General features: G+C 43.5%; 1 protein-coding gene across 9 annotated transcripts in view; it reads left to right on the forward strand.

Moving 5' to 3' along the window:
- Positions 1-26,788, forward strand: part of PTPRT (protein tyrosine phosphatase receptor type T) — a 488,934-nt gene that overhangs the window by 317,321 nt on the left and 144,825 nt on the right. For all 9 annotated transcript variants that reach the window (XM_077187379.1, XM_054644473.2, XM_077187382.1 and 6 more), the window contains exons 8-9: positions 130-426; positions 2,230-2,339. In XM_077187379.1, coding sequence (XP_077043494.1) covers positions 130-426; positions 2,230-2,339 — 407 coding nt within the window. The remainder of the gene's footprint in view (positions 1-129; positions 427-2,229; positions 2,340-26,788) is intronic.

The following is a 26,788-nucleotide window of genomic DNA, read 5'->3' on the forward strand; positions in this document are numbered from 1 at the left end:
AAACTTCCCCCACTGCACCCTGCATTGCTCATACTTTACCATATTAATTAATAAATTGATTGCTGCTTGAACACTGGCCTAGTCAAGCTTCTGATTTCTAACATTTGTACTTCTCCTCCTGCTCCCCAGACCCCGTGCACGGGCCGCAGAACGTGGAGGTGGTGGACATCCGCTCGCGGCAGCTGACGCTGCAGTGGGAGCCCTTCGGCTACGCCGTGACGCGCTGCCACAGCTACAACCTCACCGTGCACTACCAGTACGTCTTCAACCAGCAGAAATTCGAGGCAGAGGAGCTCATCCAGACCTCCTCCCACTACACCCTGCGGGGGCTCCGGCCCTTCATGACCATCAGGCTGAGGTTGGCTCTCTCCAACCCCGAGGGCAGAATGGAAAGCGAGGAGCTGGTGGTGCAGACTGAGGAGGACGGTGAGTGGTGGTGGGGTAGTCAGTGCAACTCACTGGAGGTCACCAAGCGTGGTGGTGCTCACAGGGGTCCCAGGACGAGGGAAGAGATGAGACTCTTAACTCCATGTTTCAGAAGGCTGATTTATTATTTTATGATATATATTATATTAAAATGATATATAATTTACAATATACATACATACATGTATATATATGTATATTGTAAATGATATTATATCATTTACAATATACACATATAGCCTCACTAGGCTACCTCCTGCCAGAAGCATTGAAATGATGTATTAAAACTATACTAAAACAATAGAAGAAAGGATTTCATCAGAAGGGAGCAAGGAAAGGAAAGGAATGATAATAAAATCTTGTGGCTGCTCACAGCCTTGACACAGGTGGCTGTCATTGGTCATCAAGTAAAAACAGTTTCACATGCTGGGTAAACAATTCTCCAAATCACATTCCAAAGCAGCAAAACATGGAGAAGCTGAAGCTTCCCAGCTTCTCAGGAGAAAAAATCCTGGCAAAAGGAATTTTCCTGAAATATGTCTGTGACAGTGGGGTTGGTTGGTTTGGTTTGGAGGGAAAACTTGTCTTCAAGTTGTAAATAACAGCATAACCCTCTGTCCCACAAGACTGGTGCAGCTTGTTTGGACAGTGTGTCTGTTTTGAGTGTAAAACTTGTAGGTTTAAATGATTTCCATTTCACAGCCATGTTCTTGAAAGGGCAAAATTCCCTGAAGTGCTTGGGCATGACAGAGGCCAGCCTGAGAAGCTGTTAAAGAGCTGTAGGTTTAATTCTTGGTATTCTGAACCACACAGCAGCTTCCTTTGTCATATGGGCAAATGCAATCCTGGTATTTATTGATTTTTCCTGTGCCTTCACACAAAAGAAGGCATCCCACAAAATGTATAGTTCCTTCTTTTCCAGAGTGTAGCTTTTTCTTAAAGGTGATCTTCTGGACATCACATTTTATAGAGATCTCAGAAGCAAAATTAATTGTGGGCATAAAAGAATGGTTGTGGATATAAAAGAGCAGTTTTCTAGAGGAATTGATGGAAAGTTTAAAATGTTATTATCCCACCAGAGCTATTTCAGACCAAGGACTAAATTCCTCTGCCTGGGCTGTACAAGTTGCTGTCCTAAGTTTCTCTCAGCTGAAAGTGGCTCCTCCAGCCCCATATATCACATGGGGAGACACAAAAGGATGGCAGATAATTCAGAAAAATGAGCAGGGTTTTTATCAGACAGGCTTGGGAGTGCATTTAGTTGGTTATCTCCCACGGCATTAACATTTTGCTGGAGTAGGTGGATTTTTTTGAGCTGGCCTTGTAGCTGTAATGAAATATAAATCTTGCATTGTTACTTTACTAAGCAAATCAATCTCTCCTATGGATAAAGGTGTGCAGCCCCTTAGCATCTCCATGCCAAGGTGCAGTCTGGCTGTTTAGGTGGAGAGTTCTGCTGTTGTATGGGTGGAGAAGGACAAATTAAATTCCCTGCTGCTGCTCTGCTGTACTGGAATAAAATCATACTGAAATTAGCATCATATTTTCATGGATTCTGATTTTATTTGTCACATAGTGGTTACATTAGGGTATTGTTATTTGAACCAAAAGTTGAAAAATAAGCTTTTCACGTTGATAGTAGCTCGGTAATGGTAGCGCCTTGAGGGATTTTAATTTTTAATTTTATTTATTTATTTTTAAAACTCTGCTTCCTGTCTGATGGCCTTTTGGTGTCTCATGTGTGTGCAGCTGGAGCTGGTGGAGTTTTTAACACAGTTTGTCTGGGTTCTTTTCCCCCTGCAGTGCCTGGACCCGTTCCCCTGGAATCTATACAAGGAGGACCTTTTGAAGAGAAGATCTACGTTCAGTGGAAGCCTCCGAATGAGACAAATGGCATCATTACACTCTATGAGGTGAGAAGAACAGATTGTTGTCAGGGAATACGTGCCACAGGGCCCTCTTCATGTGTGTTTAAGCCAATCCTGAGCTCTCAGAGATCTCAGCAGGTGCTAAAAGAAACCTGATTAAAATAGATAAGAAACTTCAAGATAGTCTGTTGCTACCACTGGAAAAGTTTCCCAGTTCAAAAAAGAGAAAGATTTCTTGCCAATATTTGTGGCAAATTGAGAGCCACACATTTCCCCATGTCTCAGGTGCCCTGTTTCCTTCTGCAGTAGCTCCAAGGTCTGTTTGCTTTTCTTTGTTTTCTTCATCTTGAGTTAAAACACTGCTAGGTTTGATACCTACACAGTGTAACTGATTCCTCTTTGCCTTCCACCTGTCACAGCACTTCCTGGCAATATCAGCAGAATACAACCATCAACTCTTATCTCGTTTTGAATGTTTCAATGAGAATATTTGTCCATCCCAACAATTTCTCTGATGACAAAGTAGAGCAGGTTATGGGGTGATCACTGACCATCCTGTGCTGGATGAGAAATAAGCAATTAAATGTGATTATAGAGTTTATCAGAGATGGTGTTTCTTGTGAAGTGTTGCTGCTGCCATGTGCTCCTGGTGAAACTCTCTATAATGTCATGTACACCCAAATATGTGGAACAGGAATGTAGGAGGAGGGACTCTTTAGGGGACCATGTGAAATGTAATACAGTCCTACAAGAGAAGGTAAAGGCACTTGGATTAAATAGCAGAAAGTGGTGCTCCAGAACTGCCTGAACCCAGTTTATGGGTTCAGTGTTTACCTCTGTAAGATTAGAGAAAGTAAAAATAATTTTGTTTTTATGGTGACATAAAACCCCTCACTGTGGCTTGTGCAGCATTTTCTGACACAGAGGAGCAAGAACCAATATTTCACTCTCTCTTTTGTGCTTTTTGTACAAACTCACTTAGGAAAAGCCACAGTGCAAGAAGCACCTCTGACACTGCCCCTGCGGTTCTGCCCCTTTCCTCTTCCCATCCAGCCTCTGGTTTGGGACAGGCTGTCCTGTGCTATGTCACTCCCAGATGTCCTTACTAGCACTGGCTCTCTCTGTCACAGTCACATGGGGAAAATGAAGCAGGTTTAACATCACTGAGATCTTACACACCAGCATGAGCAAAGGATGAAACTTTCTCCTGTAACTTCACTTTTAGGTCATCATTTGGCTCACAAAGGCCAGACTGAGTTTGACACAGCAACACTAAACAGATGAATAGAATTTCCTCTTGCTAATTTAGTGTCATTTCAGCCGTGCTGAAATCCTTGACTAAGTCTGGAGTCATTGTTGGTCACTGTTGAGACACTTATGGAAATGTGTGCAGGGTGTAAATCATCTGTCAGTGCTGAAATAGAGCTGAGCCTCCTCATTTGTGGTCTTTGAGGGTGCCTGTGTAAGGAATGAGGCTATAAACCTGGGTGTGTTTTCAAGGAATTAATCTGAATAGAATGTTACAAGTTCATTTTTTTCTGGCAACACAGGTGACCTATAACAGAACATATTTAAAATGACCCAAATCAAATGATGCAAATGATGCAAAAATAACTCCTTTTAATTTTTAAAGAAGCAGTTTCTTACTAAAATATTGCCTTGGGCTCAGCTTGTTGAAAGGACCTCAGCAATCTGAGTAGCTTTTCAGGCAGAGCAGCTGCCTGAGACACTTTAATGCCTGCAGGGTTGTGATGCATCATGACAGTGCCTTTGCCCCTGAAGTCACAGCATTGCTCGAGTCTCAGTGGAGGCACAAACACATTTTTCTTTTCTGATAATGACTCTCTGCATATTTGGCAGCTGGAGACAAAGAGAAGTCAAGGTGAATTCAAACTCTTTCCTCTTCCTCCTTTTCCTATTCCTCCTCACCTCCAAAAGGGTGAACATCCGACTGCTAGAAGCACCATAAGAACCAGAGAGCCTGGAAGCTGTAACAGGGAAAATATTGTCCATTTCTGCCCCTTCTTCCATATGAAAATTCCTACAGGAGCTTTCCATTCTCCATGGAAGCCTGAGACAAATCCATCAGCTGGAGATAAAAATACAGGAGAGCAGTTGCTCAACCTGGAGAGGTGGCCAGGGCACTCTCAGGGTAATTTGCTCTGTTTGGAACATGGGGATCCATGCAGATGGAACTTAAACACAATTCCTGCACACTGTCACTGGTGTCACTGAGAATTCTGCCCTGTCCTGGGAGATTCAATGATCTTCCAGTGAATTTACAGCTCTCTGGAAGCTCTGCAATTGTGTTGCTGTTGTTAGGGAGAAAAAAACCACAAAGGCCTGTGAGCATTCATTAAAGAAAAAAAAAAAACAAAACCAAAAACCTCAAAGTATTTATTAAGTATTATCACTTTATGAACTTCAGTTAGTGGTGTCAGGTCCTGCATTACACCTGGAGGTAGCTGGCTAAATTCACACATTAGAATTGTGCCCCTGAGAGTCTCTCAAACCCCTCTGGGTACAAACCCTCCTAATAAAAACAAATAAAACCTCACCTTCTCCTCTTAAGTCATAGTTCCCTCCTCACCATCACTATCACAATCTGTTTCATTGTATCTGGATATTGTATTTTCCCTCTAATTCTCTTTAAAAAAAATGTTATAAGCTTCTAAAATGCTTCAAAATAATCACGCTGTCTATTCTACTTACATCCCACTTGCTTCCCTTTGGGACTGATTTTCTTCTCAGGTCCCTAATCATTCCTGCAGCTCCCTGCCAGATGTCCCTATAACCCAAATTGCTGTTGCAGTTTTCATATCCACTGCTTGGGTGCCAACTGGGCTGGGATTCAGCAGCACAACCTTCAGCAAGTCTTTTGGCAGCCAGAAGCACTAATTTCATAATGACTGCATGCTCCTAAAGAGCCTAAACAGAATGGAAGGACCTTAATGAAGCTTTTTGACTTCTCCAAGTCTCTTCTGATGGGTATTTTTCCTTCCAAATGCTATTGCTGCCTTTTAACAAAGCAAGAGTGTTGCATTTAAAAGTGGTTTAACCCCCTCTGTGTTCAGTTGCAGAATTAATTGTTTCACTGGGTACAGAAACAGCTGGATTTTTAAACAGAGGGACCTTTCAGATCCCTTGTAATTGCAGTTCTAGATCCTTCTCTAATTGCATCTCTTTCTGGGGAGCAGAAACCTCTTGTTCAAGACAACTTGGAAAGCTCTGGGAATTACAAATCAGGTAATCAGTGTGCTGGAAAGATGAGGATATGAGCTGGGTAGAAAGGGAGGATGGAGCAGATCATTCTGGGGTGCTGGGAGTGATGCCTTGTGAGGGCTGCCCTAGAGCAGAGACTGGACAGAGCTAAAGAATAAAGCAGGGATTTATTCAAAGGATCTCTTCAATGGATTCACCTTGGGCAGCACCAGAGCCCAGCCAGGGCTGCACCCAAGATGAACCAAAATGGTCCCAAAATGCACGGCCGGGCACGGGCTCTGTCCCTGGGATCAGTTCTGCTCCATTTGCATCTTGCAGTTCATTGTCCCATTCCAGCTTTAGCCCCTGCAGTCCCACCCTGCTTGTTTTTCTCTCTCCAGCCCATGGTGTTTGTGCTCTTGGGCTGAGATTTGGGTCATTTGTCCTTGGTGCCCAGCTGGAGCAGGAATTGTTTTGTCTCCCTGCTCTGTGCACAGAGCTCACCATCCCCTCATATGAAACCCAGACCCACACACTAAAGCAGCACAGAATCTGGAAAATATAAAAGCTCAAACCTGAGGGACCAGGGGAGCCCAGCAAAGCTCCCAGGTTTGTGGTGAGACAGGAGGTGTCAGTCTGTCTGTCCATCAGGAAAGCCAGGGAGAAGCACAGCTGCTTTGGAAGCAACAGAGGGAAAGCTTAAAGCCTCTAACAGGTCCCCAGGTGGCTTCAGGGTGTGTAGGTACCTACAGGAGGCAGGCAGACCAGTCTGTGCTCAGAAACCCAGCTGAGAGCAGAGCTGGGCTTTGCTGGTTCCTTGGTTTGGGTAAAAGGCTCCAGGCAGATGGTTCTGCATGTGACACTCATGGAAGAGGCACTGCTACACTGGTATTGTCCTTTGTCTCTGGGAGCAGCCTGTGAGAGGCACAATTCAGTAACATCTCAGTCATCCTGCCCCACCTTCAGTCTCCTGGCAGACTGAAAGCACCACAACTTGTTGAAATTTTTATTTTACGTTTTTTTTAACCAGTCTTGAAAATCTGTTCTGCTTTAAAATCCCTAATAATCAAATTCTGCTCATTGTCCTCACACCATGTGGGAGTTCAGCTTCAAAGCCTTTGTGTACAAAGGCATGCAACAAAGATTTATTCCTTTTAATTTATTTTTTCCTAAGTGTGTGTAAAGTCAAACTACCATCAAACAGACACTGTCATTGGGCTGCAAGGGCAAGCAATCTAATTTAAGGTCATGAACCAGCTTTGGCAGTAAAATTCTTCTGCTTTTAGATGAAATGAGGTTGTCTAAGATGTATGTTTAGTGCAAACTTGCATCTAGAAAATTTAAGTAAACAAAACTTATTTATCTCTTCATTTTGCTGTTTGGGCAGCTGAGAGCTTTCAGGTGCATTCTCTAAGTGATGCTGGCTTTTGCCTTTGTAAATACATTTTTTGTATGTATTCTATTTCTCAGAATTGTCAGTTTTTGGAATATTTCACTCTTAAACAAGAAGAAAAAAGGGGAAACACACCTATCACTGCTGTCTGAAGTACTTGTCCCCTTGCTTGGGGAAGGCATTTTTAGGGATATTGCAATCCTAACACTATTTAAAGGGTGGGTCCCAAATATTCAGCTTCTTGGCTGGAAAAATGGCTCCCAGAGTGCTGAAGTCCTTTCAGTGAGCCATGCCTAAGGGCAATGTTGAACCAGCAAATTGTCTTTTTAAACATTGTAAGATGTAGTCCTGTAATCACTTATGTCCTCATCTTTAGGATTGTTAAATCCCTGGTGGTTTTGGGGAAAAATAAGGATGTATTTGCAGCTTATAACTAGCTAGTTTTGTCAGTCACTGTTTCTGAAACACTGTAAATCTCTATTTTGATGCCAGGAATAATAATACAAGGGACTTTCATACACAATTTCAGCTCTTTAATGGGATGCTTGGAGCCTAGTACATCTAATCCCAGTGGATTTGAGTTTAAATTGCACTTCAGAGGCTACAGATCCTCTTAGTTACCATGTAAAATTGCAGTCTGCCCTTCTTCATCTCTCCAGTTGCCAATATGCCATTTCTTCTCCATCACCTCGCTCCCATTTGCAATGCAGGAGAGGTTGTTACACACAAACTGCCTCTTTAGAGAGTCTTGCATGAGGGTCAATATTTGTGGGATGCATTGCCTGTATTTTTAAAAGGGTGGAAACAAATTTCTTCTACCCTTGACCCCTTAAAGTGCATGCTTATTATAACCAAAAGCAGGATTATCTGGTGTGATAGCTATGCAGGGATATGCATCCATTTCTATTCATAGCCCTTTTCTGAGCTGTTCAGGAAACCTGATTTTTTTTAGATAAATTCTTTCCCGCTAAAAGGTGTTGCAAGAAAAAAGGTTTCCCCAGAAAAAGCTGCAAGGGTTGAAAACTCAGCTTGGCTTAGTCATTTGTTTGTTTATTTAAAGGGTTTGGGGGCTTTTTTTTTTGGTTGTGAAGGGTGAAAAATGGCTCCCACAAGAAGGAAAGCAACAACCACAAAATCTTGCGACCGATTTATATAAAGCTCTACAGTTGAAATAGTGGAAAGATGACAATTGTGGGAAATTGCCTTCAGTGAGAAGTGGCTTTGAATGTTCCCATGAAAATCAATCATGTTACAGCCTCTCAATTGCATTCCATGGATGCAGAGCTCCTGGGATGGAGCTTTCTCACTTAAACTCAGCTGGGGCTGCATTTAGCTGAGCATGAGCAGAACATCCTGGAGACCTATTCTGGTGTGAAAGCAAAACCAGTGAGAGACTCCAAAGCAGAAATACAATTTATTAGGAAAAGGGAAAAGAAAAGCAAAATACATGCAATAATACAAAAGAAAAACCACTGCCAGAGTCAGAACCCAGCCTGGCACCCTGTGGGTCAGGCTGTTGGCAGCAGAACCATTGGAATTGTGGCTCAGCCCTCCTGCAGTGTCAGGGCTGGTTCTGCTGGAGCAGGGATCCTGGAGAAAGGTGCAGTCTCTGCCTCTGGAAATCCAGGGGAAAAGACAGCTGGGAATCCAGTAGAAAGACTGACTGCTCTGTCCCAAACCCCAGATTATATCCAGGTGGGGATGTTAAGCTGCTCCCCCCTGGGCAGAGCATCTCACAGCAGGCTGTTGTCATTCTGAGTCATGCAGTGGGCCCATGAAACAGAAATGGCTCCTGGAGGGAGCTATCTCTGAGTCATGGGAAAGGCATTGATGGGCCCTTTAACAGGAGATAAGGAAGAAACAATGCCCCTCCTGGTTTCAGCAGCTCTTGAGGATGGGAATGGAATACATCTTTATATTGTAACCCAGGACAAGATCTTGTCAAGGGTTGAAAACACAGGCAGTGAGCAATTAAAGATGGGGTATTGGGTCCTGGCTTTATCACTCACCTGCAGGGACATTGTTGGGAATTATTCCCTGTTCATCTGCAGCACTAATGCTGTTTGCTCTGACACTGCATTTATAAGATGTAGTCTCTTGTCTGTCCAGAGTCCATGAAAGTTGATTACATAAACAATAAGGGGCTACTGCATCTGTGCCATATTGAATTAGACTCCTTTAATAATCTAAACTAGCAATGGAAGTGTGTGGCCATGTGTCATCTGTTCAAGTTTGAAGCTCTGTCAGCCCTTTGGAGGCTGTGTCACCCTCTCAGTGACGTGTAAGGAAAGCTGTTCACATCTACCCAGCTCAATTAGGTCTGGAGTTTATGGCTCTTAGCACAGAAGGGCCCTGCAACGGGGCTGGGCTGGCTGAAGAGAAATTGTTTCTTTTATGCCTGCTGACTGTAGTATTTACTGAGCACTTGGTGAACAGGTTGGTTAAACGCTGCCAGTGTTCTGGGCTCCACTTAATAAAGATTCAGGCCAGAATATGGGAAATGAACGGTGCTGATTGCACTGATTTATTATCATTTCTTGGCAACTGAGAAGGGTGATAAATCTGAGCATTGCTCGCTCTCTCAGGAGCTTGGGATGCTGTGGTAGTCACAGATCCTGTGGCTCTGTTCCTAGAACAAGGCAGGGCTCAGTCAGACAGCTTTCCAGTGAAACTTGAGCTTCACAAGGTCACAGGAAATATCTTCCCCCCCACCCCACAACCAGTGGCACCCCACAGAGAGCTCCTCCTCTCCCCCTCCCATGCTGTTTAATCAATTTTAATTAATTAATAGGGTTAATTTAAGGTAAATAGGGTAAATTATAAGGTCCCCTGTCAGCATAGAATATGAGCATGTGCTTGAGTGACCCTCCTGCCACACCCAGGGCGTTCAGTCAAGGTGGCTTCTCTGACCCTGCAAGGAAAGCACAATTTGCCTGTATGCAATAACACAGAGGTCAGCACATGCAGCTGCTGTGCTGGTGGAACAGGATGGTTTTCCTTCCCCATCATGTTTGGAAAGATCAGATGCCATGGCAGGACTGGAGTTAGTCTGTGCTGTGTTAAGGTGCTGTGGGGAGCTGATAGGAGTTAGGCTGGGCTCTGTCTGCCTGGCACAGCCTGGGCTGCTGGCTCTGCTTGGCTGCTCCAGCCTCTCCAGCTAAGGACAGCAGCAGGGAGGATGCTCCAGGTGCAGGCTGGGGGTTTACTCAGGGATTACTCCTTGTTGGAAAGAGCCTGCTGTATTGGTGCCTCAGGATTGGAGCTTTTCTATTTTCCATCTATTTGTAACCCTGCAGTTCTGTAGTGTACAACTCTAAACCCCACACTCAGTGGGAGCTGCTGCTCTCCCAGTTTGGGCAGACACAACAATTCCTCTCCAGGCCTGGCAGTCAAGGACACCTCACTGCCTCAGGGCCCAGAGATGGAAACAAAAGTGAATTGGGGGAGCAAACTTGGGGTCAATGATTTCATTACCTGAAGCTGTAATTGGAAGATTAACCCCCAATATGCAAATGGACCAAGTGTGAAAACCCTGTGGTCCATTTTTTGGGTGTAGCCCCTGGGTGAGCTTCATCTGCCCAAAATGTACCTGAAGGCCCTTCAATAAATGTAACTGCTTTTTATTCCCTAATTTTGTCTGGCCTCTGATTTTAGGTATTCCCAACAAAGCACCCGTTTTTTGTTGCTCCTGTTCCTCTCCACCCTGTCCCAGTTACTTTAGCACAGCCATAGACTTAGGGAATGTTTAAATGTTTCCCTAATTAGGGATGCTTTTCTGCATAAGCACCTCAAAGAGCTTTTGAACAAACTTCTTCAAATTATATAGGATTCTTAATTGTGTGTTACTCATTTGCTGTTATTTGCAAGATGTGCTTAACTTGGTAGCATTTGTTAATGATGCTTTTTAAAATCCTCTGGTTTCCAGTAACATCTTTGGAAGAAAATGAGAGGGTTTTTCTGAGAAACTCAGATGTCAGGGTTTTTCAAATGTATGACAACCTCCAGGTAAGTAACATACTTGTGTTATAAATAGAATGAATCAACTATTTTAAAAAATTGCTTGATCAAGCTTTTCAGAAATAAAAGCATAATGTGGTCCCTTGAGCACAACAATTTCTTTGATTACCTTTTTATTGTTCTTTTGAAGCCAATAGACATGCAGTGATATAAATCCCATGCAAATGAGAAGAGATTTGGTTACAACAACACTTTTTTTTTAGGACCTGAATTATTTTAGTGTGCACATTGTGCTTTTTCTAAACCAAACTAAATGATAAGAACTGAAAAAACTCCAACTTATTCTTTCTTGTAATGAAGTTCAATTTTAAAACATCCTTTTGTAGATACATCAGCATCTTGTCTTTCTGCCTTCCAATGCTTTTTTTCCCCAGGAAAAAAAAATACCATTTCATTCTATTATTTTTTCTTCTCTATATTGCTCATTCAGGAGAACAGCTGATCCTTAATCCCATTTCCTCCATCTCATCTTTTCAGGTGGCAGTGTACCTGTGCAGTTAGAGTACTACAAAGCTCTTTAACAACTCCATTTTCACATCTTGCAGTATTTTGTTTACAAAATGTAGCAGTTAGCTAAGTTGAAAGCAAACTGCAGATGCATGTTTGCACTTCCTTCCTAGATTGTATTTTTTTTTCCTCTGTTTCATCTTTAGTATTTAATTTAGAAAACACATACAGCTGGATAATTCAGGTGTGGTGATGGTTTCATCCTGTTAATGGATGCCCCTGAGGAGCTTTGTGAAGGGGGAGAAGCCAGTCAAGGTGATCTTTGCATCACCTTCAGCAGTATGGATGTGTGGATGCATGGCTCCTGTTGGGAAATTCCCCTTGTTGCTGTCCTTTGTGTCTTGGAGCCAGTCTTTATGATCCTGCCATCCAGTGGACAGGATGGGTTTGGGTTTAGTTTTCTGTGCCCTGCTCATTTACCAATTTCTGTCACTTGCAGTCCCCTGCCTCCTTTCTCCTTCCCCTTTTTCCCTTCCCTGTTGGTTCCAATTTTCCCTGATCCTGCTCTCCCTGCTGTCCTGGTGGTATTGCTGGCAGTGAGGCTGAGGTGGCTTTCAGAACAATGAAGGCTTTAGCACAGGGAGAACTTTTCCTTTTGTTCTCAATTCACCTGCTTTGCTCTGAATTTGGGAAAAGTGACTTTGGGTGAGCTTGGAGCTAGCTGGCCTAGTGGAAGGTGGCAGGGGGTTGAACTGGGATGATCTTTAGGTCCATTCTGTGAGGCAGACACTTGACTTGGAGAATAAATGCAAATCCATATCTGAGGAGTCAAGTGACTGAAACGTCACCATCCCACAATTGTCAGCTACAGTAAGAGCTAAGAGTGGTATTTGATCTATAAATGTGGCCAAACCATTCTGTACACACATGGGCCTTGCTGCTGCTGCTCTCTGCAGTGCAGCAGAGCCAGCAGCTGTGTGTGATGCTGCTCACACCCCACTCTGTATCCTGGGGGCTTTTCCTTTCCCATAGCTTTCCCTACAGCCAGTGTATCATGGCCAACCACAATGAGGGGTTTTAGGCAGAGCTTTCAGCATCAAGGAATAACTGAGGAACAAGCATGGAGATTGAATAACCACCTCAATGCTGCAGTCCTATCAAAGCAATTTCTATAGTTGTCATTTTCTGCTATTAAGCTGAACAATGAGGCTCTCCAATAAAATCATATGAAATAACAGCTCATTAAAAGCTCTCCTTAATATATAGCATGCTAATTAATGTCAGTGGGGTGCAAGCTTGAATGGCAGAATAGACTATAATGTTTAGAAAGTAGGTAAAATAAAAGAAGATATTTTATTGTTAATGACCTTTTAGTAAACCTAATGAAATCCTTAACGGCCTGAATACATTACTGAGGCACTCCCAATTGCTTTGCTACCTAGTCCATTCTTCCTCCTTTTCTCACAGACATTAAACTTGGCTTTGTTTATTAAGAAAAAAAAAAAAAAGCCATAAGGAGATATTTCCCAAGGAAATATGAAGAGGAAGAAAGAGTCTGTGCACAAGGAGAGTAGAGGAGACTTCTCAGCCCTGCTGTCCCTGGTCCTGGTGCAGGACCATGTTCTGTCCTGCCTTGGCTGTGCTGCCTGTGTTTGTATTCAGGTTTAATTGCCCCCTGTTTACGTGGCTCTCAGTAAATAGGCCAGGGAGCCAATGGGCCTCCTTTATTCCCAGGGTCTCCCTGGGTTAACTTCCATATTCATTCCTAATGAATAGCTGTGCTCTGGCTTTTTATACTCCTCCCAGCCATGCTGTGCTTGTGCTGTGACTCAATTAAAGGATTTTATTCTGCAGGGCTTTTAGTCTTTCACGTGTTGCCAGCCTTAAATATTACTTGCAAATGCTGATTAACTCTGCCTTAACCTTATCCCAAAAGAAGTAGCACAAGAATGAAAGAAAGAAAGGCTTTTGGTTCTTCCCATTTCCGGGGTGAAAAATCAGTGGGCTGGGGAAGGATGTAAGTGCAATAATTGCCTGGCTTAAAGTGAGTTTTAAGATGGAAAATGTCCCCATTCATTCTGATCATAAAATACATTCTTCAGGTCTTTACTTTTCCAGCACTGAAGAAGGATCAGGTTTGTTCACTAACCTGTTCCCCAACTCTTCCCTGTCATTGGAAGATAACTTCCTTCAAATTACTCCCTTTGTGCCATACTTGGTGCAATTAACTTTGGTCTCCTAGCCCGAAATGTCTGAAACTCCCTGATAAGATTGAACCTAAGTCCATCCCAGCTGCAATCTGAAGTCACCTGCAGTAATAATTGTTCTAGGAAGCCCAGGCATTGGGGAGTCTCAGAGGAGAAGAGCCCCTGGCTTGCTGTGTAATCATGTTTCAATCAGCTCCATGGAGCCATGAAATGGATTGTCCCCCTGACGTTCCTGCACTCCAGAGCACACACTCTGCTGGGCCACTTAATTCCTAGTTTGGCTCCAAGCACAAAAAGAGCTGCTGCTTCCCCTCCCAACCCTGCAAACCAAGGAGGAAAGGAGCACAAATCACCTTGAAATCAGAATTTGAGAGTGTGGCAGCATCAGCCAAGCCTGTTTTGTTTTCCCAGCCATCCAGTGAGTGGTGCTTTGGGAGAAAGAGGCCCAGGCTGCTGGCTGTGGGCAGGGGGCTCGGATGAATGGCAGAGCCAGCAGTGGGGATGAGCAGGTGGTGATCAAAGAGCTGCAGGAGCTGCAGGCTGACAGGACAGAGAACCCAGCCAGTGTCTTGTAAATGTGGTGTCCTCTTGGATGGAGCTCCTCTGCCCTCTCTCCTGGAGCTGGAAAAAAGATGGTGCTGTGAAGACACGGTCCTGAGGCAATGAAGGATATTCTTTTTCAGATCTCTGCAAGGAAGGTCTGGTCATGTCTTGACAGAATTTAATTCCCATTTCAAACTCCCACATTTCAGGAATATTTTGGTCTTTCAACATTAATGAAACTTCATTGAAAACAAATGCAAAATCAGCTCACCAGTGAAAATTCCAGGAACCCTCTCTTACACTTGAGTCTTGTCTCTGGAAGATTTAACATGTCTGACAGCTTTGTATTTTGCGTTGAAATGTTCCCAGTTTGGGGTCACTCTGAATTTCAGGTCTCAAACCCTTCTGCTGATGGAAATGATTCATTAAGCCCTGAGCTTTCATGGGCCAGCTCTTCACAGGAAGGAATCAAGCAAACAAGGCTCTTGCTATCATCCTTAAAATGCTTCCAGGAGGCCCATATCTTGGAGAGAGGACACAAGCTAAAAATACTTAATAATCAAATATAACAAAACCACTTCCCCTGCTGAAATAGCAAAACGTGCTTCTATCCAGATTTCTGTTTTCTCTTAGAATGAGTGATTTTCCCTAAGGCTCACACCTTGGTGCTTTTCAAGGGTCAGGAATGTTGCTCCCCAAACTGCAGGGCAAGCTCAAGGTTTTCCTGCTCCATGAGCCCCTGCCCAGAGCAGGTCCCAGATGAGGGTGATGGTCCAGCTCTTCCCATGGCAGCAGAGCAATGGGAAGTGATGGGTTTATTTGTTTATTTTCTTTTACACAGAGCACGAGGGCCTTGTGGCTGCCCAATCATTATTAGTTTGTTTACTAGAGATGAGAAATCCAAACACAAGTAATGCATACAGAACTCTTGCATGTTACTGTCTAGAATATTTTTCCTTTTAGTCCTTGATAAGTTTTTTTTCCACTGAGCCAAAAGATTTTTCTGAGCTATTTAACTTTGTCTCTGTGACAGTGTTGAACTTGCAGTAAATTTAAAGAGGAAAAAATGCATATACAGCATTACTAACTTGCCATTTTCTTATTTAGGCCACAGACAAATTAGAAATTATTCAGGTTATCCAGACAAAAGCTACATCCTCACCATCCAACATCCTTATTACAAGTGAACTTTGTGAACTCATGCATGCTGCTGCTGAGCAATCACTGCTGCTGGGTGGATGGAACTCAGTCCTTTCCCTCACACTCTAATCTTCCTCTCTCATTATATTTTATAAAACCTGTCTTGCAATGCCCCTCACTCCAGAAACATTCTTTCTTCTTTCTATACCTCTCTCTAGCAAAGAACAGGTTTCCAGCTAGATAAACCCATGGCTTCAGCTTTCAGAGGAGTTGCCAGCAGGATTCAAGTTCTGTGCTGGAGTGACACTGAGGTTGTAGCAACCTTGGCTTGGGCAGGACTAATGAGACACAGCCCTGGGCTATGAATTGCAGTGACTTGGGAGCAGGGGAATTCATTCTGCTTTGCCTGAGGCAAAGGTCTGCCTTGCTGCCAGCTGAGTTCCTTAGACTCTCCTTTTCCTCTGTCATGGTAATAAGTACCAAGAAAGCTGCTTGTGAAAGACTTTTGAGGAAATCCCTTGTTACCTGCTACTAGTTTAAGTTGTGTAATCCTGCAGCAGAGGGACATCTATTCCTGGCTGCTTTGCTGACAGGTTTAAATAAAGACCGTGGACTTGGCAGGACTTTGGAACAGCCTTTCTGGACCATGAGAAAGTCCCTGCAGCTACAGTGGGACTGTCAAGGGAAGGGTGGCAGTCAATGAGCTGCAGTTCTGCCTGCTGCATGGAAATCTTGGTGTTTTCCTTTACCCTGAGCTCCTCAGTGGTGTGAGACAAAAACTATGTCAGTGTACCTGACCTTTCTAACAGGGAAGCATGGTAGCAGTGGCTCTTTTCTTCCCCAGCAAATCTGATGAAGAGGAAGCCCTAGTGAAGCATTCATGCCCAGGAAGAACCAAGATGTGCAGTTTGCCCACTGCTTTTTCATGACATTACATAATTGTTTTAGCAGCTTCCCTCCTCACGGGCTCCACACACATCTCAGTGACCAAGTCATTTGCTGGGATTTAACACAGTGCTGTCTAAACAGAGGATGTGTGAACATAATCCTTAATGATGTGCTGGGGGCACACACTGCTCCTGGAAGTCTTGCCTGTGATTAATCAGTTCAGCATAGGATAAACCTAGCAGAGTTTTGGTAGATGATTCTAAACCTGCTGAGGCTGAGTGTGCCTCTGTGTGCAGTTCCACATCGGTGTTTCAGTGTTGTCTGAAATTAGAGAAGTACAGAAAGAAAACAACTCTCCAGTTGTTGCTGTGCACACTAGTGGCTCTGTCAGGAGTGGTAGCAGCTGCTCTTTGGAGAAAGCCACCTTTTTGTACCAATAGTAGCATTTATTGGACAGACCTGGACAGCAGTGATTTGCCATTCCTGCCAGGCTGTGGGTAAGAGGCTGTGCTTTGAGTTTGGTGCTCTCTGTGTTGCTGTGCTGAACAGGTGGGTCCTGGGTGAGACTGGCAGAGCTGCCATCTGCTCAGGAGCTCTCAGAGTCCTCACCAGGCTATCACTGAGCTTACAGGCTGTGCCAGGTGTAGATGAGAAACCTGACAGCAGCTCTTAGGGGGAGAAGTGTTCCTGCTGGATGGCACTGATCCCTGTAGGATCCCTGTAGGATCCCTGCTTGCTGTCAGCCTTCCCAGCAAAATGCAGCCATGCTGCCCTGAGCACCCAAGTGCTGGCACCACGTGCAGTGCATCTCTTTGTGCAGTGCATGCTTCTTACCCTCTCCCCAAGAGAACAGAGGAAAATCAATCACAGCAAAAGCAGTGGGCAGCTTTGAGTTAGTTTCCATGCTCCATAGTAACTGTTGGAAGAGGTGGTGTTTCAGAAGATAGAGATTAATTTTATTTTTCATTTAGTTGCATTCAGAAGATGTGGTGGTTCCTACTGATGATGTTTCAAGTGTTCATACTGATAAAGGATAACTAATAATTTATGGGAGGACCACTTTCTTTGCAACCTGTTCTCACCTAAAGGGCTGCAGGATTTGGGCAGAACACTCTGTGACATGGCTTGTGCAGCTTTTACCAAGATGACAGTCTCTAAATTTACTGTTTATAAATATTTCTGCATATAAATTAGTGATTATAAATATTGCCTGCAGCTGAAAACAATCTGGTACAACCCATTCACCTTTTCTGCCCCTCAGAGAGCCATTGTTTTGCTGAGGAAGGTAACAGATGAGGTGACAGGGCTCTTCTCTGAGGTGACACTTGTTTTTCCTACTTGCCATTGCAGGCAGATATGTCTCTGGATAGAAATGTAGAGGAAGATATGTTGCCTTCTGTTCAGCAGCTTTTCCTTTTCATGCCCAAGTCTCTAGAGGGAAATATGCTTTAGTGGATTGAGGCTTTTGCTAAGCATCAATGCAGTCTTATGATATTAAATTAAAATTAATGTCACTGCCAAGAGCCTGCAGTGTTCAGGAGCCAATGTCACACGTTTGAGGCAGGGACAAGAGATGACCACAGAAGAGATGATGGGTTCCTGCCTTCTTTTCAAAATTTGGAAGCTGAAGTGATGGCTAGATAAGTTTTGTAGCTCAAAAAGCCAAATCTCTTTGAAGATATCTATGTAAATCTGCCTTGAGTTTGACTTCCATAGAGATGGCTGGGGTCATCCCTTTCATTCAGGACACATACACTGCAAGAACTGCCTGGGCTGATGAATTTTTGAGTGCACTTACACCCAAGTTCTAAATATTACTATTGTAGACTAATCTAACAACAGCAGACTTGGGGTTTGAGCATCAGTTTTGTGGAATAATCTGAGTTGCAAGGATCCACAAGGATCATCAAGTCCAGCTCTTTAGGGAATGGCCAATACAGGGGCTGAACCACCAGCTGTGGTGTTTTTAGCTCCAGGCTCTGACCAGCTGAGCTAATCTCAGGGTCTCTTCACTAAAACTGGCTTTTCTTCCTTTATTTTTTCCTGGTTTGTCCCTGGAATTGCTGCCATTTCCAGCCTCTTATGGGTGTTACAGACACTGCAAAGGGAGAGTGTGTGTGAGGGACCTTGAGCTGTATCCTAGTGTCCCTAGCAAGTGTTTCTAGCAGCTGTGTTCTCAGTGCATTGATTTTTGCCAATGTGACAGTAAAAATAAAAGTAACTGTACGAGGGAGTGCAAAAGGGTGAACAAAAAGCCCACAAACCTCCCAGTGTCTGAAACTAAGCCAGTCCTTGCTGTGAGAGTGGGAAGCATCCTCTCTCTGCAGATGAGTTCTGTGAGCAGCAAGTCATGCAGACATCACTGCCTATGAAATAATGACTTTGTGTTGGAGTGTGGCTTGTGCTCTTGTACTGCCATTACTTCTCTTCCCACTCAGAGTACTCATTGTACCATAGTTCCAACATGACAAACATACCTGGGATGAAAATGCCTGGCTAAATTCCTCATAGAGGAGCTCCTAATTATAGGAGAGATCCTGAGGTTATGATGACAATGCTGCATGAATGCAAAGGAGTACTTTCCAAAAGGGCTCCTGGAGAACCCTTAATTCTGCCTTGTCTTGCCAATGTCCACCTTGGCATTTTGGGGTCAAGTTGTTCCCATGAGGTGCATGTTTCCAGAGGACATCTTGACTTTTGCAATGCTCTGGGTATATCTGGCTCACCACTCTCACTCTAATAGCTGAATATTTGGAGCTGCAAAATGCAAGTTATTAGCAGCAGCTCTCCATGGATCTATTTGTGACTACATTGCACAGTAGTAGGTGGATGTTGTTGGGAGAGGAAGATGCAGTTGTGAGAAATATCTGAGTAAAGTAATACTTCTGGAGGGAGCTGGACTGTCTTTTTCACAGACATTTTAGCTGCACATTGTGAGGAGTGAAAAGCTCTCAGTGAAGAGCTGTCAGCCTTGCCCAGCAGCACCCTGGGCTTCCCTGACCCTTTATCATGTTGGGTTTGTGTGGCTCAGTTCAGAGAAACGGGGTAAAATAAAATAACAGTAAAAATAACAGGCACATTTGGCCTGCAGAGCCAACACTGGAGAGACAGGAGATGAGCTGGACCTCACTCAGCACTGGGAGGAGGAAGTGGATTTGCAGGGCTGGAGCTGCAGAGTCAAGCACCCTTCAGACACAGCTCACACAAGCAGCACAACATCAGCAAGGTTTCCCCTCTGCATCAGCTGAGACCTTGGCTCAGTATTTTCTTTGCCAACTCCAATGCAGGTTATTGCTAAATTCAAGCCATTAAGAATGAAAGCCTGCGATCCATGTGTAATTTTTAAAAATTGCTTAAAAATAAGATCGTAATTATTCAGCAGGAGGCAGTTTTTTAAAAAAAAAATATTGCACCATGAAAACTAATAGAACCTTGATGTAATATTCAAAGTGCCTGGGAATGTTTTTAGTTATGCTGGTTTTCTCCAAAAATGGCCCATAAAAATTTATATTATTTTAGAGCTTTAATTAGCTAAGTATGTAAACTAAAATAAATAAGAGTTTTGGAGACATTCAGAGGGGAAGAAAAGACAATATAAATGTTCGTTCTAATTCTTATTTAGATGAAGAGTAATTATTTCCTTTGATGTTAAATCACCTTTTCTTTTTCTCACTCCATCCATGAATTTTCTCTCTGCTAACAGAACCTTGGGATTTTATTCCCAACACTTTGGCCCTGTCATTCTGCTTTATTAAACTAGCAGTTTGTTTGAACACTTCAGTTACTCATTAAATTTTACATTTGCTCTAGCTGTATTAATCACCGCTTTTTACGGACTGGGAATGTAAATGATCCCTTTGCCATCTACACTGTGGGATAATTTGCCTTTGTAAGAGGTTCCTCCGCATTTCATGCAGTTTTCCTAGTCTTGTAATAAGTGGGTTTTTCTCCCTTCACTGTAAGATTTACTTTGGATCCTGCTTTTTACTATTGTTTGGCACAAAGCAATTCCCCCCAAAAGTCAGATTTTCATAAAACTAACAGTCCTGTTTACGTGCTGCTCTGGCATTAAACTGTGCATATGCAAATGGCAAAATGCAAATGTGGGAATGTGTTAAAGGAGCCACTCTGTGGCTGGGGGAGAGAAATCACTTCTCTCAAATCTCCAAGCCTTCCAAGCGTGCTCACACAGATGAAAACTGGCTTAAATCCCTTGGGAAAATGGCAAATTTAGCTGCAGAGATCAATAATGTGTGAAGGTGGCCCAAAGAGCCTGTTCACAGAGAGGAGTGCCATCACTGATGACCTGGCTGTGGTGTGACACAGGGACAGCAGCCAGGGATGTGCTGAAGGCAGGGAATGTTGGTGTTTTACACTCTGCTGTTCCCACCAGATCTCCTCATAAACATGGCAGCTTTGTAGTGAGGAGCTCCAGGAGAAACAGCCTGGTTGTCTCAAGAGCTGGGGAAGGGAATCCAGTGCTCCAGGTGGGGTTGATGGGGTTAGGATCACACAGGAACCTCGTTCCTTGCCGCAGCTCAGGAGGAGGGGGAAACAATCAGATGAGAATAGCCTGAGCTGGGAGTGATGCCTTGTAAAGGCTGACCTAGAACAGAGACTGGACAGAGCTAAAGAACAAAGCAGGGATTTATTAAGAGGCCTCAAATGGATCCGCCTTGGGCAGCACAACCCAAAATGGCCACAAAATGGATGAACAGTCACGGGGTCTCTCACTTTTATAAGTTCTGCCCCATTTGCATATTGGAGTTGATTGTCCAATTACAGCTTTAGCCCATTCAGTCCCATCCTTCTTGTTTTTCTCTCTTCAGCCCACATTGTTTGTGCTTTTGGACCTGAGATTTGGCTCATTTGTCCCTGGTCCCCAGCTAGAGGAGGAATTGGTTTGTCCCCATACTCTGTGAAGAGAGCTAACTATCCCTTAATATAAAGCCTGGACTTACACACTAAAGCAGAATAGAATCTGAAAAATATAAAAGCTAAAACCTGAGGCATCAGGAGGGACCTACAGGATCACCCATGGCAGCCCCAGCCCTGCCCAGACACCCCAACAGCCCCAGCCTGGGCATCCCTGCAGCTCCTGGAGCTCTGGCAGCCTCGAGGCCGTGCCCATTCCCTGGGCAGCCTGGGCAGTGCCCATTTGGTCCCACCCACACTCCAGTTAAACTCTGGGATTAGTAGCCTATCCCTGTAACTCTGGCTGTAGGGAATCTAACAATTAAAAGAAGATGAAGCATTTAGTTTTGGAAATGTTTACATTTGGAGCCAGAGTTGCTCCATGACTGCTGTAATTTCTCTTAATATGTCAGTTTGTCCAGTTCTATCATCAAGATTTGATCAATGTTTGAAAAATGCCACATCTGGAAGAATTGAGCAGCTTCCCCATGGAGCAATAGGCTTCCCTTGGCAAATGGTTGTGATATAGTCAACACCAATTTTTTTAGGTCTGAGACCTGCACTCAGATGTCCCCTGTGGTTGCCTGATCTCCTGGGATAGTTCAGGTTTGTTCTGTTTCCAAGAGCTGTGCAACAAAGGCTCCTCACACTTTTAAGGACAAAATCCACTGTCTGGGGATCCTGGGACCTTCTGAAGCCACAGACAATTAGATTGCATTGCTTGGAAGAGTCAGAGAGGATGAGAATGACCAGAGTGCTCATGATGGAGTAAAAGAGGGGAGAAACTTGCAGTGCCAAAGGACTGAGCTGTGTCAGAGCAAAGGCTCAGGACCAATTGGTTTTCTCTTGCAGTGACTGCAGAGCTGCTGCTCTGCACCCAGCAGGCTCTGTGTGTGTGTGTTTGAGTCAAATGGATCAAAACACACTTACACTGCTGCGTCTTTCAGCGACGGCTTTCATGCAAATTGTGGCTTTTTTTTCAATAAATTACCCTTAATTTGAATCAATAAAAAATCTGCCTTTCCATTACTGTGTGATGACTCTCTCGGGCTCCCTGGTGAATTCACAAATCTGTTTCATGTTCAAGCCTCCAAATTATTTTGATGAGAAATAAGGAGAAGCAGTATAAACTAAGTTTTCTGCGTGACTTTTCAGGACCAGGTGTCTGCGCTCTGATTTGCCACATTTTGATGCCACCCTCCTTGTGTTTTAGATGTGGGAGCTGAAGCTGAGTCTCATTCAAATTCGTGTTCTTGTTATTCCTATTCAGATTCTGAATACTGGCTGGTGAAAGACTCTAATACTCCAGTAAGTCCAGGAGCAGCTGCTAAGTCTATTTAAATTATACTTTGTACCAAGCTCAAGTTGTCAATAAAGGATCTTTTTCCTTCTATAAAATGCCCTGATTTTTTTTCAGGGTAAGTTTAGGCAGCAACTACCTGAAGTTATTTTGCCTTTCAGGTATGGGTAAGCATAATATTTCTACACTTTTTATTTGAAGCCTGTTGCTATCTTCAACTGACTTACCAGATTTGGAAAACTCATTTCAAGGGTCTGTAAAACCCTGAAATCAGGCTAAAAGAAGCTGGTGTAAAATACTTTATTCACAGCTTTGATATGTCAAATAACATGCAATTATTTTTATGTTCTTTGAGGCTGAACCACAATAAGGCTTTGAGGTTGAAATCATGAATCACTTGAGACAATCAGAAAATAAAAGCTTGCACTGATCAAGGGCTTTTATTGCTTAAATTACAACTCAAGCTTGACCACAAATAGACATCCCTTTTCTAGTGGTGGCATTTAGAGTTTTGAAGTCCGTAATGTGAGTCCTGCAGGAATTAGTGAATCCTATACCCTAATCCTATTGTGATTTGTGGAAACCCCTGGACTACTTTGCTTCCCCTGGAACATTTTTTGTGAAGGTGCAGACCACTGTACAGCAAATTTAATTATCCTGGCTAGCTTGTTTTTCAGTCATCTTTAAAATAGTCTGCAGTGTGTCAGACATCCAGAAAAAAAATTACAGCAACTCTGTTAGGATTTGAAAAGTGTGATCTGGGTGGATGGAGGAGAATGTGGCATCAGGATGATTTGCTGCATGAATCACTGTGACTAAGTGTCCTTTACGTACTTGCCTGGGGTTGTAAAAGTCTGGAGTCAGAGCCTGAGGGGGTTCCTGCCTTTTCCTCCCCTGGCCCTGCTGCAGTCATCCTGCAGTGTGGGAAGCACAGCCCAGGTCACGGTGACTGGCTATATGGGACAGTGGGGGAGAGAAAGAAATGCCTTAAAGAGGAAGAAACATCCACCATTTCTTGTTCTGTGCTCCTCTAATTGTGCTTTATCATTGAAACCTGATGAAGGACACTTTGAAAAACGTCTGAGCCATTCAGGCTGAGTTTTAGTCTGCAATTCCCAGCACGGGAATCCCAAGTCTGCATCTGCAGCAATTAACCTGGGTCACCTCCTCACCAGGACATGTTGAAAACTCAGGGTTTCCTCTGGCTGCTCATCAAGGCACTGCAGCTCTGCCCCTGCCCCGTGCCCAGCAGAGGTGTTGGCACTGTGGCTTTCCTTGGCACCCAGGAGCTAAGCTGCTTCCCTCCCCTTCTGCCCTCCCCAAGCCCTTTTGGAGTTCTGGGGAAAGAAGGGAATGCAGAACTCTCTGTTGGAGCCCTGGTTACTGAGAATTTTAGACTTTCTGTGCTGACAGGCTCTGACCCCCAAGAGAACAACAACACTGCATTTGACCTGAGGCCGTGGAGAAGGCTTCCAAAGCTGAATGATGGATTTAGATTTGATATTGTGATATCATGGGTGTGGAGTTTGAATAGAAGTGTGTAATATCACGGGGTGGAAAACTCAGAGTTTAAGGGTTTAGACTATAGTAATATATATAAAGCAAGATGGAGGTTTTAAGGTGAAGGCTGGTCCTTCTTCTTTACCTTCTTGTCCACCTTCTTCTCCTTGGGTTTGGGTGGTTTTGTGTAACTGGATAAAAAAATTCCCCTTTGTAGGTCACAGATGTTTGGTTATTGGCTTAAAAGTAAAAATAATTTAGGTGCCATTTCTTAATTGGATAGTTTATCCTTAAAAGGCTTTGTAGGAAGAGAGATAGGGCTCCATTTTTATCTTGTCAGATTTAAGTGCTGTAGAACTCACAGTTTGTGAGACTGTAACAGAGATAAGAACTAATAAACACCTGAGTCCCAACAAGAAATACTGACTTGCAATTTAATCCTGACCTTGGCAAAAAGGAAGCCAAGACTCCTTGAAGTGGTGATCCCATGTGAGGATGACACTTATCAGGGTGGGGAACTCCCTGAAGAAAGAGAGATAATGGAAGCAGCTAGAAGCTGGAAAAATCCCTGGGGAAGAAAGAAAAAATTGAGATAAAACTTGGCAATACTGCACCAAGCAGGACAGACCTAGAGCAGATTCCCTGTGTGCACCTGGGGCCTCCCTTGCCAAGGGGGAGTGTAGAGGGATAGAATGTAAGAAAATAAAGACAGTGTAGAAAGTAATCTCACCCCTAAGGAGCTGCAGCTGGGCCAATTATCAAAGATTAGGAACAGGCCTGACTTTACCAGGCCACAGCTGTGACCAATGAGAAGAAGATGCTATAAAAGAGTGGGGTGGGTGGGTGAGAAGGGAACTGGGGTCAGTGGCTGCTTTGTGAAGAGGAAAGAGACAGTGCTGGGAGGAGATGCCCACGAGGAACTCCAAGAAGGTATGGAACTTTTGTGATAAGGAGATAGCACTATGGAACCCCTGCCATAAGATAACAGCAGGGGAGGACCCCAAAAGAGTCTCCAAAGAGTTGAAGTGCATTCCTTATGGAGGTTTTTCTCCTTATTTGTAAAGGAGAGGAGGAGCTAGCCAGACTCCTCTGATTTTTACATCTCATTAGCAAAAGGGAAGAAGCAGCAGAAGGGAGATCACCCTAAAAGGAGAGTTGGAAAAATAAATTGGATTAAAATTTGTTCTTTGAGTCTCAGAGCTGGGAAGGCTTTTAATGGCACCTTAAGCAATTGAAAGTATCTTTGGAGCGTCCCAAGGGTGGAGTGAGGAGTGCTCAGAATATTGCTATTAATGTGGGGAACAAAAAAAGGGGAGCTGAACCACTCTAAGGGATTATCCAATAAGCAAAATTAATGGCTGACAATATTCCTACAGATGAAGTAGTAGGAAAATTCAATAGACTATTAAAAAAGGGAACAAAAAAGTGTCTTTTTTTACTCCTGTTTAGAACTCAAGAGCAGACAAAAATGTAATGAAGTACAGCAAGTGCATTATGCCAAGAGTTTTGCAAAACATTTTTAAAGTGTGATTGAAATGTTTTTGTGTGGATTGGAAGTTGATTACAGCACCATAAAGCCAGACCTGGAGTTGAGAGGTATCTAAAGATCTTAACAGTTCACTTTTCATTCACAAGGTCTCCACACTGTGCCTTCAGAAAACAAAATAACCCAGCTGAAATAAACCTTACAATGTAAAATGGACCATAATGCACATAATACAGTTATTTTTGTGCTAGTCAGTGTTTGAGTGAGTGCCCATGCTTTCTCAAATTGAGCAAAATACAAAAATCAATGTAGCATGGGGAGAAAGGTCTGGAACTGGCTTTAGTTTGTCCTTGTGTGAACAAAATGAATCAGCCTCTGCTCTGAGTGCTGTGTGAGGCTTCTCTGATGTGGGTCCTGGGGTTGCTCATTTGGACACCCTGTGGACCAGCAGTTTTATTTGAAGACAGCTGGATTTTAGGAAATGAAGAGCTATTTATACAGAGCAGTACACAAAGAGCTGCTCTATTTTGGTATATTGGTATATTTTGGTATATTTTTTCCCCTTCCAGCCTCTTTTTTAGCGGGCAAGAGGTTGGTAGGCACTGGATTTTTAAGTCTTATGCTTTGAACAACGCTGTGTGGCCAGTCCTGTGCCCGGATCAGATGCCCCCAGTGATCCTGGAGCACTGTGATGAGTTGAGGAGGAGCATTGCCTCAGCATCTGACTTTGGAACACATTTTCTGCACTTTGCTGTGTGTTTTCTCCCTCTACAAAGAGTATTTAGCTGTTCAGTGAGACATAGCTCACTTGGAGCTAATGGATAGTTCAGAGAAACCTCTGTGTGGGAAGTCACTTAACAAAAAAAGAAACATTTGTTTTGGTAGGAATTTTTTTAGCTTGCTTTATAAACTGTGGATTTTACAGCCTCTGGCTTCTGGGAAAATATAGTTCAGGTAAATAAAGCAGGAAACTTACTGCAGCACTCCTGACTGGAAACAACTTCTTCCACAATAGTAATGGGATTTTATTCATGTAGTACCTAATGTGTCTGCAAAAGCTATATCCCATGTATTTACTCCAAAGCAGTTTTGTCCTGAGGAACAAAGGATGTTGTTTTTCCAAGGTGATGGAGGATTTGCAGATGTCTTCTGACTTTGGATTATCCCCAGGATATTAGAAAATCAGGTCCAGGATTTATTCAAGAGGGAACGAGCAGCAATGAGTTTATTCAGCAGAAGTTGCAAACAGTCAGTGCACAAATGAAAAGCCTCTGGATGTGAGCACTGGGAAGTCTTTTAAAGGCTCTGTATTGTTTGGCACAGGATTTGCTCTTTCTGATGATGTGTTTTTATTAGAGGGGAAAGCAAAATGTCAGTGTCAAGGCATGTGCCCCTGGGAGAGGGAGGGAGCAGAAACTTTCCAGCAAGGGTGGGAAGAAGGAGGGTGTTATAGGAGGA

The sequence above is a fragment of the Agelaius phoeniceus genome, chromosome 17 (assembly GCF_051311805.1).
Source record: "Agelaius phoeniceus isolate bAgePho1 chromosome 17, bAgePho1.hap1, whole genome shotgun sequence".
Taxonomy (NCBI): Eukaryota; Metazoa; Chordata; class Aves; order Passeriformes; family Icteridae; genus Agelaius; species Agelaius phoeniceus.